The sequence below is a fragment of the Aythya marila genome (genome assembly GCF_965140915.1).
Source record: "Aythya marila genome assembly, chromosome: 4".
Lineage (NCBI taxonomy): Eukaryota > Metazoa > Chordata > Aves > Anseriformes > Anatidae > Aythya > Aythya marila.
The window spans coordinates 50,635,434-50,658,086 of NC_139045.1; the positions used below are offsets into that span (position 1 = coordinate 50,635,434).

General features: G+C 35.0%; 1 protein-coding gene across 1 annotated transcript in view; it reads left to right on the plus strand.

Annotated features, from left to right (window-relative positions):
* The window catches only part of GABRA2 (gamma-aminobutyric acid type A receptor subunit alpha2), a 55,229-nt gene extending 32,896 nt beyond the window's left edge, over positions 1 to 22,333 (plus strand). The window contains exons 5-10 of the mRNA XM_082758565.1: positions 4,612 to 4,832; positions 7,584 to 7,666; positions 10,481 to 10,624; positions 11,614 to 11,766; positions 21,106 to 21,308; positions 21,782 to 22,333. Coding sequence (XP_082614691.1) covers positions 4,612 to 4,832; positions 7,584 to 7,666; positions 10,481 to 10,624; positions 11,614 to 11,766; positions 21,106 to 21,308; positions 21,782 to 22,090 — 1,113 coding nt within the window. The 3' untranslated portion in view covers positions 22,091 to 22,333. The remainder of the gene's footprint in view (positions 1 to 4,611; positions 4,833 to 7,583; positions 7,667 to 10,480; positions 10,625 to 11,613; positions 11,767 to 21,105; positions 21,309 to 21,781) is intronic.
* The last annotated feature ends 320 nt before the right edge of the window (positions 22,334 to 22,653 follow it).

A 22,653-nucleotide genomic window follows, 5' to 3' on the forward strand; every position in this document is an offset into this window, starting at 1 on the left:
AGAGAGCCATTCAAAGAATCACCTTTTCATAAATGGATATGAATAAGACATTTTCTTCCCTTAGATGCTATCATTCAAACTGGTTAAACACATTTTTTCCAGACTTTTTTCAAATACTTAATTTAGATTAAATGCTTAGACAAAAATGACTGAAGTTGACAGAAGAAGCAGAAATAAAAGACTTGAAATAAATTCTTCAAATAGAGGAAAATTATGCTACAGTTCCCTAGAAATATACCACATTTTTTTTATAGTACTAAAAGTTGAAAATATCTAGCAGATGTTGATATATTTAAAAATGAATGAAAGTTTGTTTGAAATGTAGTGATTATTAAGAGAATATTTAAGATTTTAATAGGGCTGTTAAGTATTTTGTTAAAAAATAACCAACATTGCAGTTTAAATCTCAGCACTGCTCCATGAGGGTGTTTATTTGTAATACTTTCAAGATTTCTATTCACCAGTGTATAAGACCCGCCTCTCTCAAAAACCTGAAATGAGTATCTGTCTGTCTGCTATTTTCTTCTACGTTCTGTGTTTTTTACACATCAGAAGATAAATTTTGGAAAAGGCCAAATGGACTCCATTTATACATCCACGCAGCGAGTTTTACTCTTACACAGTTAATGTATTAATAGTACTTCTATAGAGCCCGAGTGTTTGTGCCTAGAGTGTTGAGGGATTTTGTGAGAGTGAATTGCATCCAGAAATCTTTCAGTCCCAATACTGTTAGGTGAGTGTGGAGGAGGTGATTTAATAAAATGTTCAGTCTGCTTCACAACAATGCAGCTTGCTAATGGACACTTGCAATCTCAAGATGTTTGGAACACTTCCATTTTTACTCCAGATGCAAACACTGCCAAAATCCCAAAACCGTTATCTGAGAGGGTGGGAATAGATTCTGTTTTTGTTTGATCTTTTCCCATACAAATTTAGCCTTAGGGGAAAAAAAAAAAAAAAAAAAAAAAAGATGACTGTCATACAAGGTGAAGAGATTGCTTATACTCAGTTAAAGCTTCTCTCAGAGATACTAATATTTATATATTTACTGTGCATACTGTTGCTCAAAACTACTATGCATTACAAGAAGAGGAGTGCCGCTCCTTCACCATTTTATTCTTTTGATCAGTGAACTAGCAGAGCCTCAGTGCTTCTTAGTACTATTACAGTACTATTACAGAATTTTATCCTCTCCTTAAAATTATGTGTAAGCTGGCATAATACATATTTGAATTGTTATGTTTAACTGTACTGTGTTAGAGTCCAGCTACATGTATAAAAGCACCATTTCAGACATAAATCAGTAGGAAGCATTTGCTTGTCTAGAAGAGATCACAGAACCCCTTTGTACTTCTGGAAGTATGCTGCTGTGATTTTGTAGAGATAGTGTACTGAGCACTGGACAAGAGTTTGGTACTGTCCAGAGACATAGTGGTCTTTTTGTCATATAGGAGAATATCTGCAGATTGTATTAAATGAATATCAGGTATTAATTTGAGTATTTTTTTTTTTCTATAATGCAGATTTGCATTTCTAAAAGAATGTTAGTTTTGATCGGAAAATAAACACCACACAGCATTTACCACAAAATATATATGTAGATGGAATAGGAAATCGTTACATAACATTTATGTAAAATCTCTTGGTAAATGTTGACTTTGTATCATACTGACTAGATTCAAAATATTTTATTAGCTTCCTGTTTTCGTTACATGGTAATCATCATAAGTAATCATCATGTGATCATAAGTAGAACAGATTTGGTTCAGGAGGGAACATGGATGAGTGAATACAGCACTGGGATTCAAGAGGCATGGATTGTACTTTGCTTTTTGTAACCATTCTGTAAATGGACTGAAACAACTTAAGGTCATCTCAATGCTTTAGTTTCCCTTTGTGTAAAACTGAGATCCTAATACTTCCTTTGCAAATGCATTGATGTCTAGAAGAAGAAAAGTTAAGAGCTATGTGGGATTTTATTACTTTGTGGTGAATGGAAGGAGGTGATATTCATGATCATTCACACCAGACCTCGGGTAAATCCCTCTTTCCATTTTCTAAATCAGATGTTCTGTCAAACAAAGTTTTCTGGCATGATTTGTTTGGAAATATGCCAATAGAGAGAACAGAATTACTTGTAGATAAAGGGGTATTTATCAGTGTAAACTTTCAAGTCCACAGATCAGGTTTTCTTCTATTTGTTTTGTGTCCTAAGCTGTGTCCAGACATCAGATGTGCTTTTTTTAAAGTGTTGCTGTTTTGATTTAGTGGCATTTCATGTCTGCTTTTTTATTTTATCTTTCATATCTCCAGTAATTCTTTTTATATGTGATGGACGACAGTGAAGAAGTGGGACCTTTGAAATTCTTTTTTGATGGACACATTACAAAAACTTTATATTCTAATCACTTGCGTCCAGGAGATATTTTTCAAAGGAACTTGTAGAACTTATCACTCATTTCTCTTGAATTTTAGAGGGATTTCAAAGACTTACTCCCTCAGGCTCTTCTTTTCACTTCTGTATACCTCAAACATCAATCTTCTCATGCATAGCAATGATGTATTGGCAAAGTCCCTCAGACAGATATTAAAAGAAAGCTTCTAGGGCAGTTGTTTTCCTTGAACTACCTGCTATTTCCAGACAAATGTCATATATTCCCCCTGTTGCTTCAAGCATGTAGTTTTTGCTGCTCTTGGTCATCCATTATTTTATGGTTTTGTGACTTTCCCTGATCCATAAGTGAACTGTTAGATAACTTGGAATTTGAAAATGGGATTTTAAGTTAGAGGATAGTTAGCAAACAACATATAAATTAGAAAATAAAGCAGAACTATTCAATGTAATCTGTTACAGAGAAATGGGCATATTATTTGTCATGAAACAGTGTCTATTTACAGATATGTTTACTAAAATATTATTATAGGTAGTAACAACTGATGTTAAAGAAATCCAAACAAATTAATTTTCAATGTATGGCAGTATTAGTTTTGTTTAATATTTGTGTGAGTAACTATAGTTTGAATTTAAAAAATTGCAAAATTGTGTTATGAAATGTAAAGTCTCTTGATATAGCTAAAAACTGTGCTTGTGTGTTTTGTCAGGTTAGTTTACAAGTACCTCATTATATCATTCCTAAAGGATTTTCCCAAGCACCTGTCACAGCTCTTAATTACAACTGCTTTCTCCCCTACGCCTGTCATGATCTTTCAGATAACAGAATTTTCTTTCCTTTATTCCACATAAAGATCTTATCTTCTGTCTCTATCTTGGAAATGACTCACTCAGCTCCTGGGCATGCAGAGTCATAGAGTCATAGAATCATAGAATATATCAAGTTGGATGGGAGCCACAAGGATCATCGAGTCCAACTCCCGGGTCCCAAAATGACCACCCAAAAAAATCAGACCAATAGGAAAAGGAGCTGAGAAGGGCTATCACTTCTTGCTGTCTGCTTAGCACACAAGGGAGACAGCAAGAAGTGGTGAGGACTGTTAAGTTCTTTCCAATCACTTCTGTCTGGAAATAACTGGAATATTTTATATTGGTAGAATTTTATTAGGATTTTTCCATTCAAAGATAGTATACTCAAATATGGTTTGCTGAAGTTGTATCATTTGCAGATTAATCGTAATAGTACAAGCTGTTGTAATATAGTCATGTTTTGAAATCATAGGCCCATTTTGCACCTGTCTGACAAAACTGAAGTTGCTCCAAGGTAACATTTGCTGCTGCACAGAATGCAGTTTATGTCCAACAAAGTTTTTATGGTCTTTGATTTCCAATTTATGTGTTGTGCTGACAATAACAAATCACTAATCCATTTACAGTTTCAATTTAAAGTTAGTTAATGAACTTATTATCAATGTTTAATCAGCTTTTTTTTTTTTTTTTTTTTTTTTTTTTTTTAGAAAAGCAACAAAAAATAGCAGATGGAATATCTAGCACTGTGTGACACAGGCATCTGGTCTAGGTCATCAGTTTGTTTTGCTTGCATCCTTTTCTCCTTCCTTCCCAATATTAGGTATCAAACCAGACAGTTCAGCATACAGTGTGTCACCTGTTATTCGTCAGCTTTGCTCCTTATCTAAGTATTTTTGCTAATAAAATCTATACTTCTATAGGTCCTTACTTTGCCTTTTCCAAAAATCTTCCTTATACCCATCGGCCTGCATATATTGTACAATTTATGGATAGGCTTGTTTTCTTCCTCTCAGCCATTCTCCATGCTATTGAAATGCTGGATTATTCTCCTACAGGTGCATCTGCTACATGAGTAATACTATATCTTTCTGTGTTTTTTTCTTACTTCTTAATGTAAAAAACTAAGTTTATTGAAATTACCTTTGTCACAGATACTATATGTATGAGGTACAGAAATCTAAATACTGGAAGGGTTTGACATACAAACATCATTTAGCAGTTGTGAAGGAGAATGTCATAGCAATAGTACTTTGAATTCCTGTTTATTATTCTCAGTATTATACAATTTCACATGATAGTTGAAACAATCTTGCCAAAGGAATATTGCAACCACACCTTTTCTGTTTTGGTCCTCAAAAAGCAGATACATTTTTCATTGTGTCAAAAAGCATATTTTTATTCCATTACAGGAGTACACAATAGATGTTTTCTTCCGTCAGAGATGGAAGGATGAGAGATTAAAGTTTAAGGGCCCAATGAACATTCTTAGATTGAACAACTTAATGGCCAGCAAAATCTGGACCCCAGATACATTTTTTCACAATGGGAAGAAGTCAGTGGCTCATAATATGACAATGCCAAACAAGCTTCTACGAATCCAAGATGATGGAACTCTCTTGTACACCATGAGGTATGTCTTTTCTTCTGTTCTTTACTCATACTATTTCTTGATATGACTTTTGCAGGTAACAATTAAATAAGATTCCAGGAAGACTCCCCTTTGTTCCATTTGTAGCCCAGCAGAAAAACACTAGGAAGATGTATGTTTCATTTCCAGTTCTGTTACAAGTCTGTTGGTTGACTTTGAGTAGATCGTTTTTCCTATGTGTTCCTCAATTTTTATACCTGTATAGCATGTTGAAAGATACCGACAACCTGCATTAAGTGCTTTGAGGCCCTCAGATGGGAATTACTATGCAAGAGTTTACAAGCTCCATCTTAGAAGGATTAAACAAGCATATGATTTCTGCCTGTTACTACACACATTGTATGTAATGGCCATGTGAGCCATTAGACAACTTTATTACTGAGATCAGTGTCAACAAGAATGTTAAGAAGAAGTGAAAGGGGTTAATACAGCCTCAAATTCTTTCTATCAAGAACTGTATGGAAAATATACCCTACTCGCTAATAACTATGTATTTTTATATAATTACAGTATTTTACTTACAGTTTTCATTTTTGCTTCCTGGCATGACTAGAAGTTAAGATGAACATTTAGCTGGTAAAATATATTAAATTTGGTTGGAAAATCATTTATTTAAAAAATATAAACATCATGTATGCGTAGGCATAAGCAGCATTTTTATAAAAATTGATTCTGAATCAGAAAACTGATTTCTTCTTTGATTGCTCTTTTTCTAATAATGCTATCTATATGGGATTTTTTGAAATATTTTATCCAAATTTCCAGAAACTCCTGACTTCATTTATTTCTTGTCCTTTTATTTAACAAATTGAATTGGTTGTGAAATGAGACTTAAAATCCCTGGCCTAAGTAAGATATAAAACGTGAGCTGTAAAAAAAATGTGTACTGTGCAATCTTTTCCATGCAGCCATACTGACATCACTTAAGCCTGATTTACTGTACAGCTCCCAAGCCCTTGTAGTACTGAGTGTGTACGTAGGTAGGCTGCTAATCATATTGAATTATGTGGTAGCTGGAGAGGTTCAGAAAAGTGTGCTGGAAATAGAGAACCCTACTTATGGTATTGGGCTCAAGTCAATATTTCTAATTGTTTCCCTATAAACTAAATGAAATTCTCTCCCTCCAAAAAGTTTTCTAATTATATACTATAAACAATAAAAAATACTGTTTGAAACTGTTTTTCAGCATGAAGAAGAAGAAGAGAAGGCTTCAGGGAGACCTCTTTGCAGCCTTTCAATACTTAAAGGGGGCTTATAAAAATGATGGAGAGCGACTTTTTACTTGGGCAGATAATGATAGGACAAGGGAGAATGGTTTTAAACTAAAAGAGGGAATATATAGATTAGATGTTAGGAGGACATTCTTCACTTAAGAGTGTGGTGACACATAGGAACAGGTTTCCCAGAGAAGTTGTGGTTGCCTCATCCCTGGAGGTGTTCAAGGCCAGGTTGGATGGGGCTTAGTCTAGTGGGTGGCAGGTGGGGGTGGAGTTAAGATGATCTTTATGATCCTTTCCAACACAAGACATTCTGTAATTCTATGATCTATGATTCTATGAAACTATTATGGTTTTTTTTTTTTGTTTGTTTGTTTTTTGTTTTTAGTAAAGTGGGTCGAGTCTATTAGGATTAACTAATTAGTTCATGACTTGTAAGTATGTTGTTTCTGAGGCTGTGAGATTCATGTGTAAACAGCCTTCATTGCATGGATTTTAAGCAACCATTTTTATCTCTTTCTATTTAACACAATATTGTGACTTCTTTCCTGTGCCTTCAGCTGTTTACTGACTTTTTTTCTGTCTTTCCCCCCTTGATTTCAGAAACTCTTTCTTGGGGAATGGGGAAATAGAAACATAGAATATTTTTGTGGATGGCAAAATATAGTGGGGTTCACAATGACTGTGAACCACTGGAAGTACAGGAAAATGAGCTGATATGTGAGGATGGATGAAGAGGAATGAAAAAGTCCAGAGAAAATCTTCACCCAAAGGGGACTTACAGAATAGAAAGGAGAAAAAGAACTTTAATTAATTAATTAATTGCGTTACAAATAGCGGGAAAGAAAAGTATGTCAAAACTCATTCAAACTTTTAAAAATTAGTTTTCATTGTACATGTACATGTATTATTCCACATATTTTATACTGTGATACTGCTGTGAATTTTTCACCAAATGCACAAAAGTGAATGCATTGATAACATATTGTCATGCTGATAAATAAACAAAAAAAGTAATCAAAAGTAACAGAGACAATGAATGGCAACAGTGTTTTTTTTAAAAAAAAAAAAAAGAAAAAACATTTTTTTTTCTACACCTTCCATTCAAACTCTACAAAATATCAGAATTCTATGGAGCATGGTCCTTTGACAAATTAACTGCATTTTATGTGCCTTTGTAATGAGCTTTTGAAAGCCATATAATCACACATGTACCTCAGAATATTATGAGAAGAAAATGACTGTTCTTAACAACCTGCAGTTACATAATTTATATTTTCATTTAAATGGCCGTTCCTTGTAGTTTTGAGGTCAGCTGTTTTAGTCTTCTGATGTGATAAGTCAATGCCTTCCAAAGGAATACATAAAAAGGAGGAAGCAAGAGCTGATTTAAATTTTAATTACTTTAATATAACATTTCGGTTTCATCTCCTAAATCAGCATTAACTGTTCATTTCTGTGGAATTGATTTTCTTGTCCTGCTGATTTAAATGCATAGTGCTCTTTTGCCTTTTAGGCTTACAGTCCAAGCTGAATGTCCAATGCACTTGGAGGACTTCCCTATGGATGCTCATTCATGCCCACTGAAATTTGGCAGCTGTGAGTATATCACCAGAAATATAGTTGTTGGCTTCTAACATTGCTCAAGCATCACTTTATTTCAAAAAGTAGTTACAAGAGAGGTTTAAAACAAAAAATTTTTTTTTGAATTGTAACCTCACATATGGAAATCAGTTTTCTCAATTCAATGTTTTGCCTTTTATTGTATTTTAAAGGTACCTGGGCGCCGTTTAACAATAAGTACTATGCATCTGTTTTATCACTATGGTGATCTGCTTTTATTCCAGAATGCAAACCATACTGATGAGTACAGACCTGGGTGCACACAGCCTGTGTATAATGTACATATTGTATTAATGATGAGCGCAGTAAAGGCTTTGAAGAAAGTTTGTTTTCATTTTATTGAAACCTTTTTTCTAATTATTTTTAATGATATTTATCTTTACATTTTTAGTCAGTGAAGGCAACAAATGGCTTTGTGTGATAAAAAATTGTACTCAGCACATCATCATGTTAGATAAGTGGACTTTGATCTCACTGGTATTATTTTAACAGCAGTATAACTTCATTCACCTATATAGCAGTCTCTTTTTCTTCTTTGTGAATTAGAATTTCATTGTATATGTATTTCCTGGATTTCATACACCAAAGAGTTTTTTGTTTTGTTTTGTTTTGTTTTGTTTTGTTTTCCTCTGGCTGTAGCCTACATTCTCTGCTATGTTGAACATATATATTTTTTTTAAACTAGATAATACCAACAAATTCTGTCTGTTTAATTCTAATACCAATAAATTCTGTCTGTTCTATTAACTGTAGCCACCACAGGTTGCAAAACAGGTGATCGGCTGCCAGTAACATAATTCACCCTATGAACACTGTCAGAGAACTGTGCACAGTCTTTCCATAACCCAAATGTAACCTCTTTCCCTGGAGGTTGGTGGGGTTGGCAGTAAAAACAGGAGCAAATTAAACCAAGTCTGTGTTTCTGATTATGCGATCACACTAAAGGGAATTCTTAGCTGTAGAGATAAAATATGGTTAGAATTAATGATATTTTTTTCATGAAACCTTTTTTTCCCCTAAATATTACATTATGTTACATAATGAAACATAACTAGATAACACCAGAGATCTTAGTTCAAACCAGCTACTGTCTAATAATGTTTATATATATACATATATATGTATGCACAGCAAGATACACTTGATTTATAAGATATGGGGGAGAAAAAGACTTATATGTAGCCTCAAAAAAAAAAAAAAAAAAAAAAAAAAGGAAAAAGAAAACAAACCCACAAATATAATCATGAAACTGATACTCAGGCCAAGCAGAGATTTCATGGCATGACTTGATTTTCATTTCTACATGTATGTTGGAAACCCTTCTGATGAGGTATACTGGACTTCTTGTGACTGTTTGTTTCCCCCCCCCCCCCCTTTTTTTTTTTGGTTAGTAATGTGTTCTTTGTTTTCTGCCCATGGTTTCTGCATTTCTATCAAACAGTAGAATTCAAACTGTGAGCAATGTGATGTTAGAAAAGCTGTCTTTCTTTTCTCAATGAAGTCACCTGTGCTACAGCCAGTTGGCACACAAAAAAAGACTTATTTCCGTTCATTTTGAATAGCTTCTCACTCATTTCTGTTTCTTTATCTAGAATTTATTTAGGCTACTATACATTTTTCAGCTTTTATTCTGGGGTAGAATTTGAATGATAGTTTTGAAAATAAGCCAGAATCCTGAGGATTTTGGTTTAGCTGAGGCAAGTCTGCCAGTGGCACAGCTCTCCATATTCTGCTAATCTTACTTTGCTAGGAGAATCATCAGCCTGCAAGATTGTCTCAGTTTCTTTGTCATACTCAAGAGCCAAGCTGAATGCACTGGAGAAGCTGTAGTTTAATAAATTGCCTTTCTTCATCCTCATAAAAAGTCTAGCTAACAGTGGAGAGGATAAGGGGTAAATTGGCAATTGGCAAAAGTATTGATTTTCATTAAAGTAGAGGTCTTCTTGTGGAAATCTGAGTAGTTTGAAGCAAAGTGTTAAAAATTTCTGCATGCTACCAGCCTGCTATATTTTTTTAGTCATACAATTTATGGCTAGTTGCATGAAGAAGCTTCTTTCAGGGCCTCCAGAGATTTCTCGAGTGAAAATGTTTGCAGCCCAGCAGAAACGATGTTTTTCTTTTTCAGTTCAGTACAGATATGGATAAGATTTAAAATGTTCTTGTCTCAGTTAATCGAAATGATCACATAATTTCTTCCATCAGTGGTTTACCCTTTTCCTTCATTCTGCATTTAGTTAGTAGGGTATTAGACTGGAAAAACTTGCAGGACATATACTTTTTTTTTTTCCTTTTTTACTTTCTGGAGAGGCATTAGTGCTTTCTAAAATTTGGTGTTGATTTGCTTCCATTTTAGTTTATTTTGATATACCCTAAACTAAATATATGTTTGAGTATGTCCCAAATACTCCTCCTTGAGTATTACATCACAAATAGATGTAATGATAGGGAGTGAAATTAAAGAGGATACACAGACCGATGCACAGAGCTCCTAAAATCTTTTAAGGGCATTGTCAGAGAACCCATCTTGCCACATTTAGGTATGAATTTCAGTTAGCAGTAAAATGTGTGTGTATATATATATCTACAAATTATATATTTTACCATGTTATATTATATTATTTACTACATTTACAATATAATATAATATAATATTTTTTTTAGCTTTTTTTTTTTTTTGGTTTGGGAGTTTATTTTTGAAAGGTAACTAAGTAGTTTTTCTAATGTGATGAGTTTTGATGGAAGCTGTTTGGTTTAAATTACTGACAAAATATTTTATCTTATTTCCCACAGATGCATACACAACTTCAGAAGTGACATATATTTGGACTTACAATGCTTCAGATTCAGTACAGGTGGCACCAGATGGTTCAAGATTGAATCAGTATGATCTTTTAGGCCAAACAATTGGAAAAGAGACAGTTAAATCGAGTACAGGTTAGTAAAAAAATATTTGAGGAAAAAAGCACTCACTTGGCTAAATAGAACACAGGCATTGCTGATGATGGTAGAAGGCTACTCAAAAAACACTAAATGTGAGATATCAGCCAGATCTTATTAAAGTATGGTACATAGAGCTCATAGCAGCACATCGTTTCTGCTGATTCTCTGTAAGTTAATAAGTAGCAAATGATATTGGAAGCAAGCTCCCCAGTGATTTTTTTATACAAAATGGAGCTCAGTCTTGAATCCGAATGTTTTTAATGCAAGCTTTGGATAATGGTAAATGACAATTTTAGTCTACTAGATGGTAAAATATGCTGGTTTCAACCATTTTTTTTTCCTTTCATCATTCTTTTAATATTAAACACTGGATTATTCTGCCTGGTTCTAAACTATGTTCCTACACATGCCAGGTTGTGATGGACCACCATGACTGTCTTCTGATTGTAGACTTTGTGTGTTCTTAGCTTGCCTACCATCCTCAGAGGGTGGTGAGGCACTGGAACAGGTTGCCCAGAGAATCTGTGGATGCCACGTCCCTGAAGATGGCCAGGTTGGATGGGGCCCTGAACAATTTAATCTAGCAGGTGGCATCCCTGCCCATGGCAAAAAGATTGGAACTAGATGATCTTTAAGGTCCCTTCCAATATAAACTATTCTATGGCTCTATGAGTCTTTCTGTGAATACAGAGGGTTGCTTTTGTGCAGAAGACTGCAGGACTGAAATTCTCCTCAGGGCATACAACAGTTCCCGTTAAGTCCCTGAACACTGATCTTTCCTGGATATCAGTGGGAGTAAGATGTAGTTGTACCCAAAGTTAAAAACATTTTTATATATCGTACTACAAAGTAAATTTTGTGCAATTTAAGTCCAGTGCACTTAGTTCACATAAATATAACAAACTTTCTTTTACCAGTGATGTGGACTTTCTTAGGATGATAACCCTTTTTTTCATTGTATTTGTTTGTTTGTGGCACCTTAGGTGAATATACAGTAATGACGGCTCATTTTCACTTGAAGAGAAAAATTGGTTATTTTGTCATTCAGACTTACCTCCCCTGTATCATGACTGTCATTCTCTCCCAAGTGTCATTCTGGCTGAACAGAGAATCTGTACCTGCCAGGACAGTCTTTGGTGAGTATACCAAGTAGCATGTGTTGTTTGCAACAGCTAAAGCTATTAGAAACCATTTCAGAAGTCTGCTTGGTAAAGGTCTTTTTTGTTCAAGTTCATTTGTAGAATGTGATACTATTTCTAGTTCAAACAGGTTTCAACAACAGCTTCCAGAACTACAGAGAATCCCAAAGCTTTTTGAAATCAGAACATGTGAAAACTGTCCTTATATCCTTGACTCCTAAACAGAAAAAAAATCTCGCAGGATGGAAGATGATGATAATGTTTCCATTGCAAAATTAAATTCCAGTGTTTTCTGAAATGTCTTTCTTATACTGTTACCACATTACCCAAGTATTTTGGTTAAGAATATAATATATAGTTAATAATAATTAAGAAAATTTCTAAATAAGTTTGTAAATTAAACAAATTAAAGACTTGAATTATTTGAACGTGTTAAACTTTGCAAACTGCAATGCTTTAAAATAAACTGTTTTCTGGGGTTCTGGGCAAATCTTTCTCACTTATTGGAATGAACGGTAAGGTAGTGAACAGCTTCAGAAGTGCAGGATGATGGTGTTTGTCTTACATGAACATTTTGTTCTCTTTTTAATTAAAGAAAACAATATCTTTCATATATGTATACAACTTACAGCTATTTTAATGTGTTTGCTTTTAAAGAAAAAGAGACTAGCAGAACAAAAATAAATTAATGTCTGTATGGAATCAGCCATCAAAAATGCTGCATAAGATCATACTGTTAGTCATCAGTAAACACCATGCACTCTTCAAAAATAGGGCAAACTTAAATGCGTATTAAGTGATGCACAGCAAAGCACTCAAAGTCTCTCCTGGTGGTGAAAATGCCACACAAAGTATCATCAAAATTGCAGGTTTGAATGTGAGCCTTATTGAAGTCAGATGAAATGGATCAGTGGTTTTAGTGGGACCAGAATTCTACTGTTTTTCTAGACAGTTAAAAGGCAGATACAATATTTTTTCTTTCTTCAAATTCTTCCATCAGTTTGTCCATTTCTGTGTATCAAAATGCATCTGTTAATGCATTTTTCCTTCACCTTCTTGTTTACTAGGTTTGCAAGTACATTGTCAAATCCTACTATTAAGGTCCTTGCTCTTTTCTTTACCCCCTCCTATATGCTTAGGACACTGTAGCTGGTTTCTCCAAAAATGCTGCCATCTTCTCTTCCTACAATTAACTGTTACTTTATCACCAATAACAAGGCACTAGGATAATTTTCCTGTAATGTTATGTCCCTTCCTGCATACCTCTTTCTTGTTCTTCATTTATTTTTATTTAATTTATGTTATGGGGAAAGAAGTAATATTTGCATAGCAGCCTGCTGCTTTACTCTGCTGGGGCTTTAGCATAATCTAGATAATGAACAGTATGTATTAGTGAATAATGTGATATGTGATCATTTTGCTTGTGTCTTGAAGAAACTGGGTAAGGTGGCTGCAAGAACAGAACCACACCGTCCAGTAACATAAATTCTGAATTACATTTACTAAGCACAATGGGTATAGGGAGCAAATAGCAATTAATATTCTAGTATTTTCTTACTGCCACACACACACACACCTCAGGCACCAGTCAGGGCTACATCCCCTCCAGGCTAGCTTGGCCCGGCGCCATGAACCCAGGACGCTTGCTGTGAGTTTTTGATGTGTCTGGGCTCTGCCTGATGGAGCAATCTAGACCCTTCATGCAGAACTTGCACCACATGCTTAGCCTTCTGCACAGGGTTGGATGCTGCCGCAGGAGCTGTTTTCTAAAAAAAATTTTTTTACACTCTAGATGAGATTGTCAGCATAAGCTGCCGATGGTTGCTCTAATCGTGTAGCCCAAGGCAAATCTCCCAATCTTTCTCCATAGATACTGGCAGCAGTTGTCATTGGGATTTCTATTACCCTCTTGTCTCCTGCCTAAATATGTTATAAAAATGTGAGGTTATCCACATTTTTATTACAAAGTTCATCTATTGCTTCTTAGAGTGTTCTGGCTTGTACTGAATTAATCTTGACAGCGCTGCACAGGTGTACTCACTGTCTCCTTTGTTTGGGTGGTGCTTTCAGGTAGACTCAACCTAGTGATACAGGAAACCCATACCATAGCTAAGGTAATAAAATAAACTACTTTCAGCATGACGTATAAACACTTGCAAGAAAGACAGCTTGTATTGATCATACCGTAGTGGTTTTACTCTGCTGGGCAGATGAACTCCACCATAGCCAATCACTCCCCTTCCTCAAAGGAAAAGGGGGAAAAAATATGATGGAAAGGGCTCAAGGGTTGAGATAAGGACAGGAAGATCACTCACCAATTATCACGGGCAGAACAAACACAGCATATGGAGATTAATATAATTTATTGCCTATCGTGAGCAGACTAGCACAAAGAGAAAGTAAAAGCAAACTAAAAACATCTTCCTCCCTATCAACCCTCTTCTATCTCCTCCCCTGAAATCACACAGAATCACAGAATTTTCTAGGTTGGAAGAGACCTCAAGATCATCGAGTCCAACCTCTGAAATGGCACAGGGGAATGGGGAATGAGGAAGAGGGACTGTGGGTAGTCCCTAACGCTTTGTCTCTGCTGCTACTTCACAGTCACGCTCTTCCCCTGCTCCACGTGGGGTCCCTCCCATGGAATACTGTCCTTCCTGAACTGATCCTGTGTGTGCTTCCCACAGACAGCAGCTCTTCAACAACTGCTGCCACATGCGTCCATTCCATGGGGCCCATCCGTCAGGAGCAAATTGCTCCAGCAAGCGGCAGCTCCCCCCAGACCCTCTGCTCCTGCATGGGCTCCTCTCCATGGGATCCAGCCTGGGTCCTGCTCCAGCCTCCTCCAGAGCACATCCACCTGCTCCACTGGGTGCTCCTCCACGGGCTGCAGCATGGAGATCTGCTCCATGTGGTACCCATGGGCTGCAGGGGGACAGCCTGCTCCACCAGGGGCCTCTCCACAGGCCACAGGTGAACTTGCTGCTCCATGCCTGGTGCACCTCCTTCTGTGCTGACCTTAGTGTCTGCAGGGCTGTTTCTCTGACATTTTCTCATTCCTTGCTCTCCCAGCTGCTGTTGCACAACAGGTTTTGTTTGTTTGTTTGTTTTTCCTTTTCTTCAATCTGTTCTCCCAGAGGCCCAAACAGTGTCATTCCTGGCTCAGCTCTGACCAGCAGCTGGTCCCTTTTGGAGCTGGCTGGAGCTGGCTCTGATCTGACCCAGAGGCAGCTGCTGGGCTCTGCTCAGAAAGGCTATCCCTGCAGGCCCCCTGCTCCTAAACCCTTGTAACGTAAACTGAATCTACATACTTATTTTTTATATGGAGTAGTCACTTTGCTAGATACCCATCTCTGCATTGTATAGTAAATATAACAATATTAAAAATAGGATTAAGTATAAAGCATTAGTTTTGATGAAGTGTTTTTCAGAATTGGTGAGATTTATTTCAAGTATCTTCTTAAGAGTTACCAAGTCCTGGAAAGGATTAACTGCTTGAGTACTGTTCTTTCAAAGAAACATAACTCCCAGTTATTCAAAGCACCACTTAGCATTTAGTATTTCATGTTTGCAAGAAGTTACTTTTTCTTTCTCTTTTCTATTCTCTTGCAATGTACTTTCAAGTCGTAGGTTAACATTAAGGGCTTGGTATAATGAGGCTTCTTTTATTGTTGAGCTCCTTAATCCCTTTCCTTTATGGCATCTATTTAATATTGTTGACCTAAACTATCCCAAATGAATTATATCCTAATGTTATATTGTTTCAACTTTGCTTTAAATTATTTTAAGAAAATTTTATCACTGTTAATTAAATAAGCGTTGAATGTGTTTTCTGTAGCAGATAAATTTGAAAAGTATTTGACTGCCTTTATAACAGAAGGGAATAAGCCCAGTTCATAATACCTTAATTAGTGCAAGATTATGATCCGTTTCATTTAGTAATATTTTTACTGTTACGCATTTAGTATCAACAATATTAGCAAACCTAATCTTATGCAGGTTATTGAATTCTCACTTCCTTTTTAATGAGTCATTACATTTAGAAGCATCACATGTATTTGAATAGCAACATTAGATGCAGGTAACAAAAATCAGAAATTAGTTTTCTTAGTTCCACATTTATCTATGTGTTTTAAATCACACACAGCCAGAATGAGAATGTTAGAACAGATGCAATTAGATTTATATTTCTTGATCTCTGAAGTAGGCAAGAACAAATATAATAGTTGTATTATTTTTTAGTACATTGTCCAAGATACAGAATTTTAAATTCAGAACTCTGTGATCATTTTATTCTTATGTTCCATTCATTTCCCTGTGCTTTTTTTGTTCTTGGTTTATCTTTTCTGAACCTTAATGTATATTTTGAGACAAAAAGTAATTTAGACCTTAAATAGGCAGATTTTTATCTATTTTTAATTCTGCACACACAGAAATGGGATCCTAAGATGAATTCAGAGTTCTTCTCTGGTTGTTTATATATGGGAATTAAATGAGGTAGACACTAAGTTTTGAACAAGTCTGTATCTAAAAAGTTTCCTTTTCCTATTTTGTTGGAAAAAATAAATCTAATCTGTCTTTATTTATTTCTTTCATAGGCTGCACTTCCTTTTGAGCCCTTAGAGTTATCCCACAACTCTGAACCTGCATGCTATAATTTCTTAATTAGGGATTTTTGTTAACTGTAAGCATAACATTCTAGTGGTATACAGTGGGCAAGCACACCTGCTAAACTGTACCACTTGGTTAGAGGCTGAGCGGGCTGCCAACAAACTGATGTCTTCCCAGCTCATTTCTGTGCCTAAGTTCTAGCTCATGTGTCAATGACAGTCACATGAGAGCAGTGTGGAAGCTGGGGTACCATGGTACACTTGCCATTCAGCCTTGGGAATTGGCTTGGCTTGTTGGAGATCTCCGTTCCATTGCTTGGTTATGATACAGTGAAGCAACATGGGCACCAGCTTTAATGGTGTATGTATATGTAGCTTAACCCACTGACTGAATGCAACCTCTCTGGAAATAGATAATGCTATGGTTCTTGTCCTTTCATGCTATTTAAAAAGGCTTCTGGCCTTTCGAGTTGTTCCTTTAGTAGACAGGGTAGACAGGGCACTTGAGCTATTTTCTGCAATCTTTCTCTTGATGGTCATTCATATTTGTCAGCCTGTGTCTAGGCAGAATCAACATACACTCTGTTTGTATTGTATTTTGAAGTAGTATATATAAATATATATATATAAATATATAATAATATATATATATAATATATATAAATATTTAAACAGTAGCCAAATGACATAATACTTTAAAATTACACTACCTCCAGAGGTTATCTGCTTTTGTTTAGGCCTTCAGCCTGTTACACTTGGAGTAGTAATCTGTGTTTCTGTAAAAGGACAAGTCTTTACTTTTTTCTATATTCTTGTTTATTAATCTATTCAGTTTTTGTACCAGGTTGAGTGATTTAATTACCTATCAACATTTACAATTACTGTTAAAAAAATGGAATAGTAAAACAATGAAATTAGCTTCTTAATAAAAATAATTCGTTTCTTAATCCTTCTGTGATATGTTCTTCAACAGTTGTGTGTATCTTTGCAAAGTGTTGTGATAAAAATATAAAAGTTGTGGAAAGCGCAGCATATTAAAGGGCTATGAATAGGACTATAGGATTATAGCTTTCATACAAATTATTTGGGAAGCTGAAGTACTTTTGTTACAGAAATGTCCTTTGGTAATTTGTTAGTGAGGCCTATTGCTTGCATTTTCAAAGGAGATGTCCACATTCAAACACAGTAAGGTTAGGAAGTGTTTAGACTACTAAATCTGTTCAAATTAGAAAAATCAGTTGATACACAAGATATAACATGAGGATATAAAATAACTTGTCCCTCTGAAGGATTAGGCTGATTTTTGCGCACAAACATGGGCATAAACCTAATCACGACAGACTAACTTCAGTATGCATGTGTCAGCTCCCATAATGCCATTATATGTTTTCAATCTCATATTTTTAGTTTTTCAGTTTCACTCTTCAGCTGTTGTGTGGCTGTGCTTTGTATTGTTGAGTAAGAGACACTGCTGAAAGGCAGCTGCCTACCTTTAAACACATCTTGAATGGTATCCACGTATCCTGGCATCAAAATATGGTAGAGTTGGTATTTTTCACGTATGTAAATTTAGTGACAGTGAAAGGTGTTGAATTTTACAGCCCAGTAGATGGATATCATCTCTTCAATGAGCAGATGAAGTTTCAAAAGCTGCACCATAAATCCTAGGCAATCAAATAATTCAAATCTCATCCTGAATGGATAAACCCATAGTGCTAGAAGATATTAAGCTTTTACAAGCATACATACATACAAGCATTGAGAAGAAAAGTTGTAATCATGTTGTGGTATATTTACTGTCAAGTATAAAATGCTTGGTCCTCTTCAGAGAAAGGAAATATTATCAAAAGGATCTACTAATGGTTTATTTTCTGGACACTTTTTAAAGACAAACTTGTTGCTGCTTACAACATAATGTTGTCCTTTTCTTTCTGACACCCATTCAGTGCCTCATCTGCTGGATACTGAGTTGTACATACAAGTTCTTGACTTGTATATAAACTGTGGTGTTTCTTCACCATAATGAGATAACATGCAGTCTTTACATAGACTGTGAAATTATTTAGGCTGTTCAGAGTAGTATATGATTTAGGGTAGAAGACTGTTTTCCTCTAATATTCTGACTGCCTCTTATTGTAAGAGGATAGTTTATTTACTGCTTTTTATTATGATTTTAGTTCACTGGTGTTATGAATTACATAATGCAGTGGGGATTTTTTTTTTTCTTTTTAATCTGGTCAGTGTATGGGTTTTGTGGGGTTTTAAATTAATCTCTGTGAAATAAATGGATTTTATTTTACAACAAGTTGACTATATTCCTCTATATTAACAATTTTTCAGTCTTCTCAGGTTAAGCAGTCACAATGAGGCAAGTTTTTTCCATTTCCAATTCTTTTTCTTAAAGATGACTTGACAATATTGCTTTTTGAAATTAACTATAGTATGCAAAATAATCAGTCTTTTGAAAAAAGAACAGGAAGTGCAAAAAGTCCATTTTTTTTTCCACTCAGTTCAGGTTAAATGAATGTGATAGCTTGACTATCATTAAATTTATAGAATAAAGGAATACATGAAAATATATTGGCAACTGTCTGACAATTTGCTTTTTGATTAGCATTTGAGTGACAAAGTAGCTTGGCTGAAATTTTTAGAGAAATTGTCAAATGGTAGCAAGACACAAGATGTAAATTCATGGTGTTTTAATTGAGACTAGAAAAAGTGAGCATTTAATCTTAAATTAGGTTTCTAAATAAGCCAATGGAACATCAAGAAACTTAGTTTATTCTAAAAGGCAGGACTTAAACAGAACACTACCTTAGCAACTGTATATATATATGGATAAGGTCACCTTATCTCTGAGAAACAATCACTTCACTGATACTTCCGTGTAATTAAAATGAGTTATGAGCTGTGATGATTTAATGATTTAAAAATCATTGAAATCAAATAATTGAAATGATTTAAGACCTATGTTAAAATTTGCATGGGATATTTTAAAATGTATGATAGACTGCATTTTTCTCTGAGGTATGGGAAATAATTAATCCACATATTATGTAGTGTAAGAAGATGATAAGTTTTTCAGAAATACTTTACATGTTTTCATAGAATACGGTGTTATAGTGCTTCCTTGTCATTGTATAGGTTTTTAGATCATAACAGTGTAACAACTGATTCCAGACCAAATCTACTTGTTTCACATATGGCGGCTGAAAAATAGCAATTAGTGAATTATGTTTGCTTAGGTGTGTGGACACTGCATAAATCAGTAGGATGCTTCTGTGCCTTGTTTTCCATTTGGAAGCATGGCCTTTGGAAACATTTCAACATTTCAGCACTGAAGCTGAGTCCACTTAGGTTTGCTCTGTCATCCTGTGTACCACAGGATGATTCTTTACAGAAGAAATGGAAATTGCCAAGTCTGAAGAGGACTGAGTAGGTGTAATTGCCAGTTCTTTTCCATTTTCCACAATCGTTAAAAATGTAACAAACAAACAAAACTAGCTAGGTTGATTCTGCAGAACCTAGTTAATAGATTGCTAAACTGCTAACGGTGGAGGATCTGATTTAGAGAGAGCAACTTTTATCTGTCTTGGGAATCCTATTACAACAATTTTATGAGTTTGTACTCACTGAAGCTATGATCTGCTGTTACTAATATTTCTGCCATAGAAGCTCCTTTGCTTGTCAATGGAATGTAGGTTTGCTGATCTATGATAAGTATATCACTTTGTGTTGCTTTTCATTCTGGAGACATTTCACGGGTGCCACAAAAGGAATAATTTAGTTTGTTTAAGTGTGATTGAGCCTGGGCTGTAAGAACCGATTTGCTTAAGGAATGGAGATTGCATGTCTAGCTGTGGGTTTCTACTTGCTAAAACTGATTCAGAAAAATATTCTTTCTTCCTTTCTTCCTTCCTTTTTTTTTTTTTTTTTTTTTTTGTATTATAATTTCTGGTTTCTTACTCAGTTTTCATTAACCACTGTAAAATGCTTTAATAACTGCCACTTGGATTATCAAGTCTTATTTTCTGACATGTCATATAAATTTGATGCATATATTACATAATATGACCATTTCAAATCAATATAATGATCTAGAGAAAAATCCATGTTACCTGAATGAAAAGTAAACCTGTTTACGTTTTCAATTATGTTGCTAGATGGTTAGTGAGAAAACTACTGGCAGAAGAAAAAAAAAAAAAAAAAAAAGAAAAGAGAGAAAAAGAAATCATTATTTCTAATAAAAAATGGTCAAGTTGGGTGATACTGTCAGGAAAAATGTAAGACCTGTAGCCACTGCATTGAAGCCAGAAGCCAACCACCAAAGATGTGTGTTAAGCAGCTGTCTTCAACCTTTCTTAAGTAAGATTCTGTATGGTTAGGATGCAACAGAAAGACATTTCATTAAAGAATTGTTAATTTTGTCCCTTACCTATCCTGATAGTCAATAAATAAATAAAGAGTAAAAGAGTGTTTATCTCTAAATAAAAAGATCTGTAAATAAAATCTTCAGATGGTTAAACAAGTGACTTTTAGACAATGAAGTTGAATTAAAATACTTGAAAGGAAACTCCAGATGCAGCTTTTAATATGTCACCACCTTAGACAGGCAATTTTTTCCATTTTGTTTCAAAAACATACCATCATAATTTCTGCTTTATATTTTGTTAACATTCAAAATCCAAGTAAAATTGTTGATGTTCTGTTTTTTATCCCCCTACAGGAGTAACAACTGTGTTGACAATGACAACACTGAGCATCAGTGCTCGGAATTCACTCCCCAAAGTAGCATATGCAACAGCTATGGATTGGTTTATCGCTGTTTGCTATGCATTTGTATTCTCTGCATTAATTGAATTTGCAACTGTAAATTATTTCACAAAACGAGGATGGGCGTGGGATGGAAAAAGTGTAGTGAATGATAAGGTAAGTCCTAAAGAAACATCCTGATTTCCAATCAGCTCTAATACACTGTTTTGATATAATTGGCTATTACTAGAAAATACGTGATGTTTTAAATCAGAAGAATGATCATTCTAGTCCTCTTAACTGAGAACACTTTAAAGATCTTGTAATTCTGTTGTAAGAAGTTAGATACAAAACAGAGTAAGACTGATAGTTTTCCATTTATTCCTACAATCACAGTAACAGGCCTTTACTCATATAACTTCAGCAGGGTTTTTGATGGACAGTGTCCATGTTTTTAGAGCATTCTTATGTTACCTATACCTTCTTTTTGGATAAACTGCAAGTGTGTTTCTTCATATTTGAATTGATCATTATGGTATTCCTGGCACTTATTTTAACATACTCATTTATTTTACATTTGAAATGTTGTTTTATTAAGTCTGATACAACAAATACACATTAAATACTTAACTTCATGCTGTCTCCAATAGAAAAAAGAAAAAGCATCTGTCATTAAGAAAAACAATGCCTATGCAGTGGCTGTTGCCAACTATGCTCCAAATATTACCAAGGACTCAGTGCTACCGACCATCTCCAAGAGTGCTACAACTGCAGAACCCAACAAGGCAAAACCAGAAGCGAAGCCACAGGAAGCGAAGAAGACATTCAACAGTGTTAGCAAAATTGACAGAATGTCTAGAATAGTGTTTCCTGTCTTATTTGGTACTTTTAATTTAGTGTATTGGGCTACATATTTAAACAGGGAGCCTGTCTTACTTGGCTTTGCACCATCAACCTAAAAGCTGACTTGCACTGAGGACTTAAAACATCATTCTAATCAGATAGGTTGTTCGCTATGTACAGTACGACTAATAACTGCTAATCTGTGAACCATTATGTACAGAGTGTATATAGATGTCTTATCTGTGTATCTCCAAAGGAGGGACACAGTGTTAATTCATGGGTCTGTAAACAGATACCACCCATGGCAAATATAGCAAGCTCTTTAAAAGTTATACCCAGGGGAGTTCTGTTAAACTAGGATTCAAATATACAGAATTATATTCTCTCCATACAATGAAATGAAGATATGATCCTACTTAATTATTTAGGAACAGTATTTTTTTAATTTAAAGTTAAGATATTTTTCTATAAAGTAACTAATTCTACTTTAATGAAAGAAACTGTCATTTAAAAAAAGTGATTTTTTTTAAAAAGGGTGTAATTGTTTCATACAATAGCAGTACCCATGTACATAAGAGTACGGAGGTCGTACAGTTCTATTGTTCACAACCATTCTGGACACTAGTTAGGCTGAAGAGGTAGTAAAGGCTACTATATGTCAAAAGCCACAAGTTTCTTA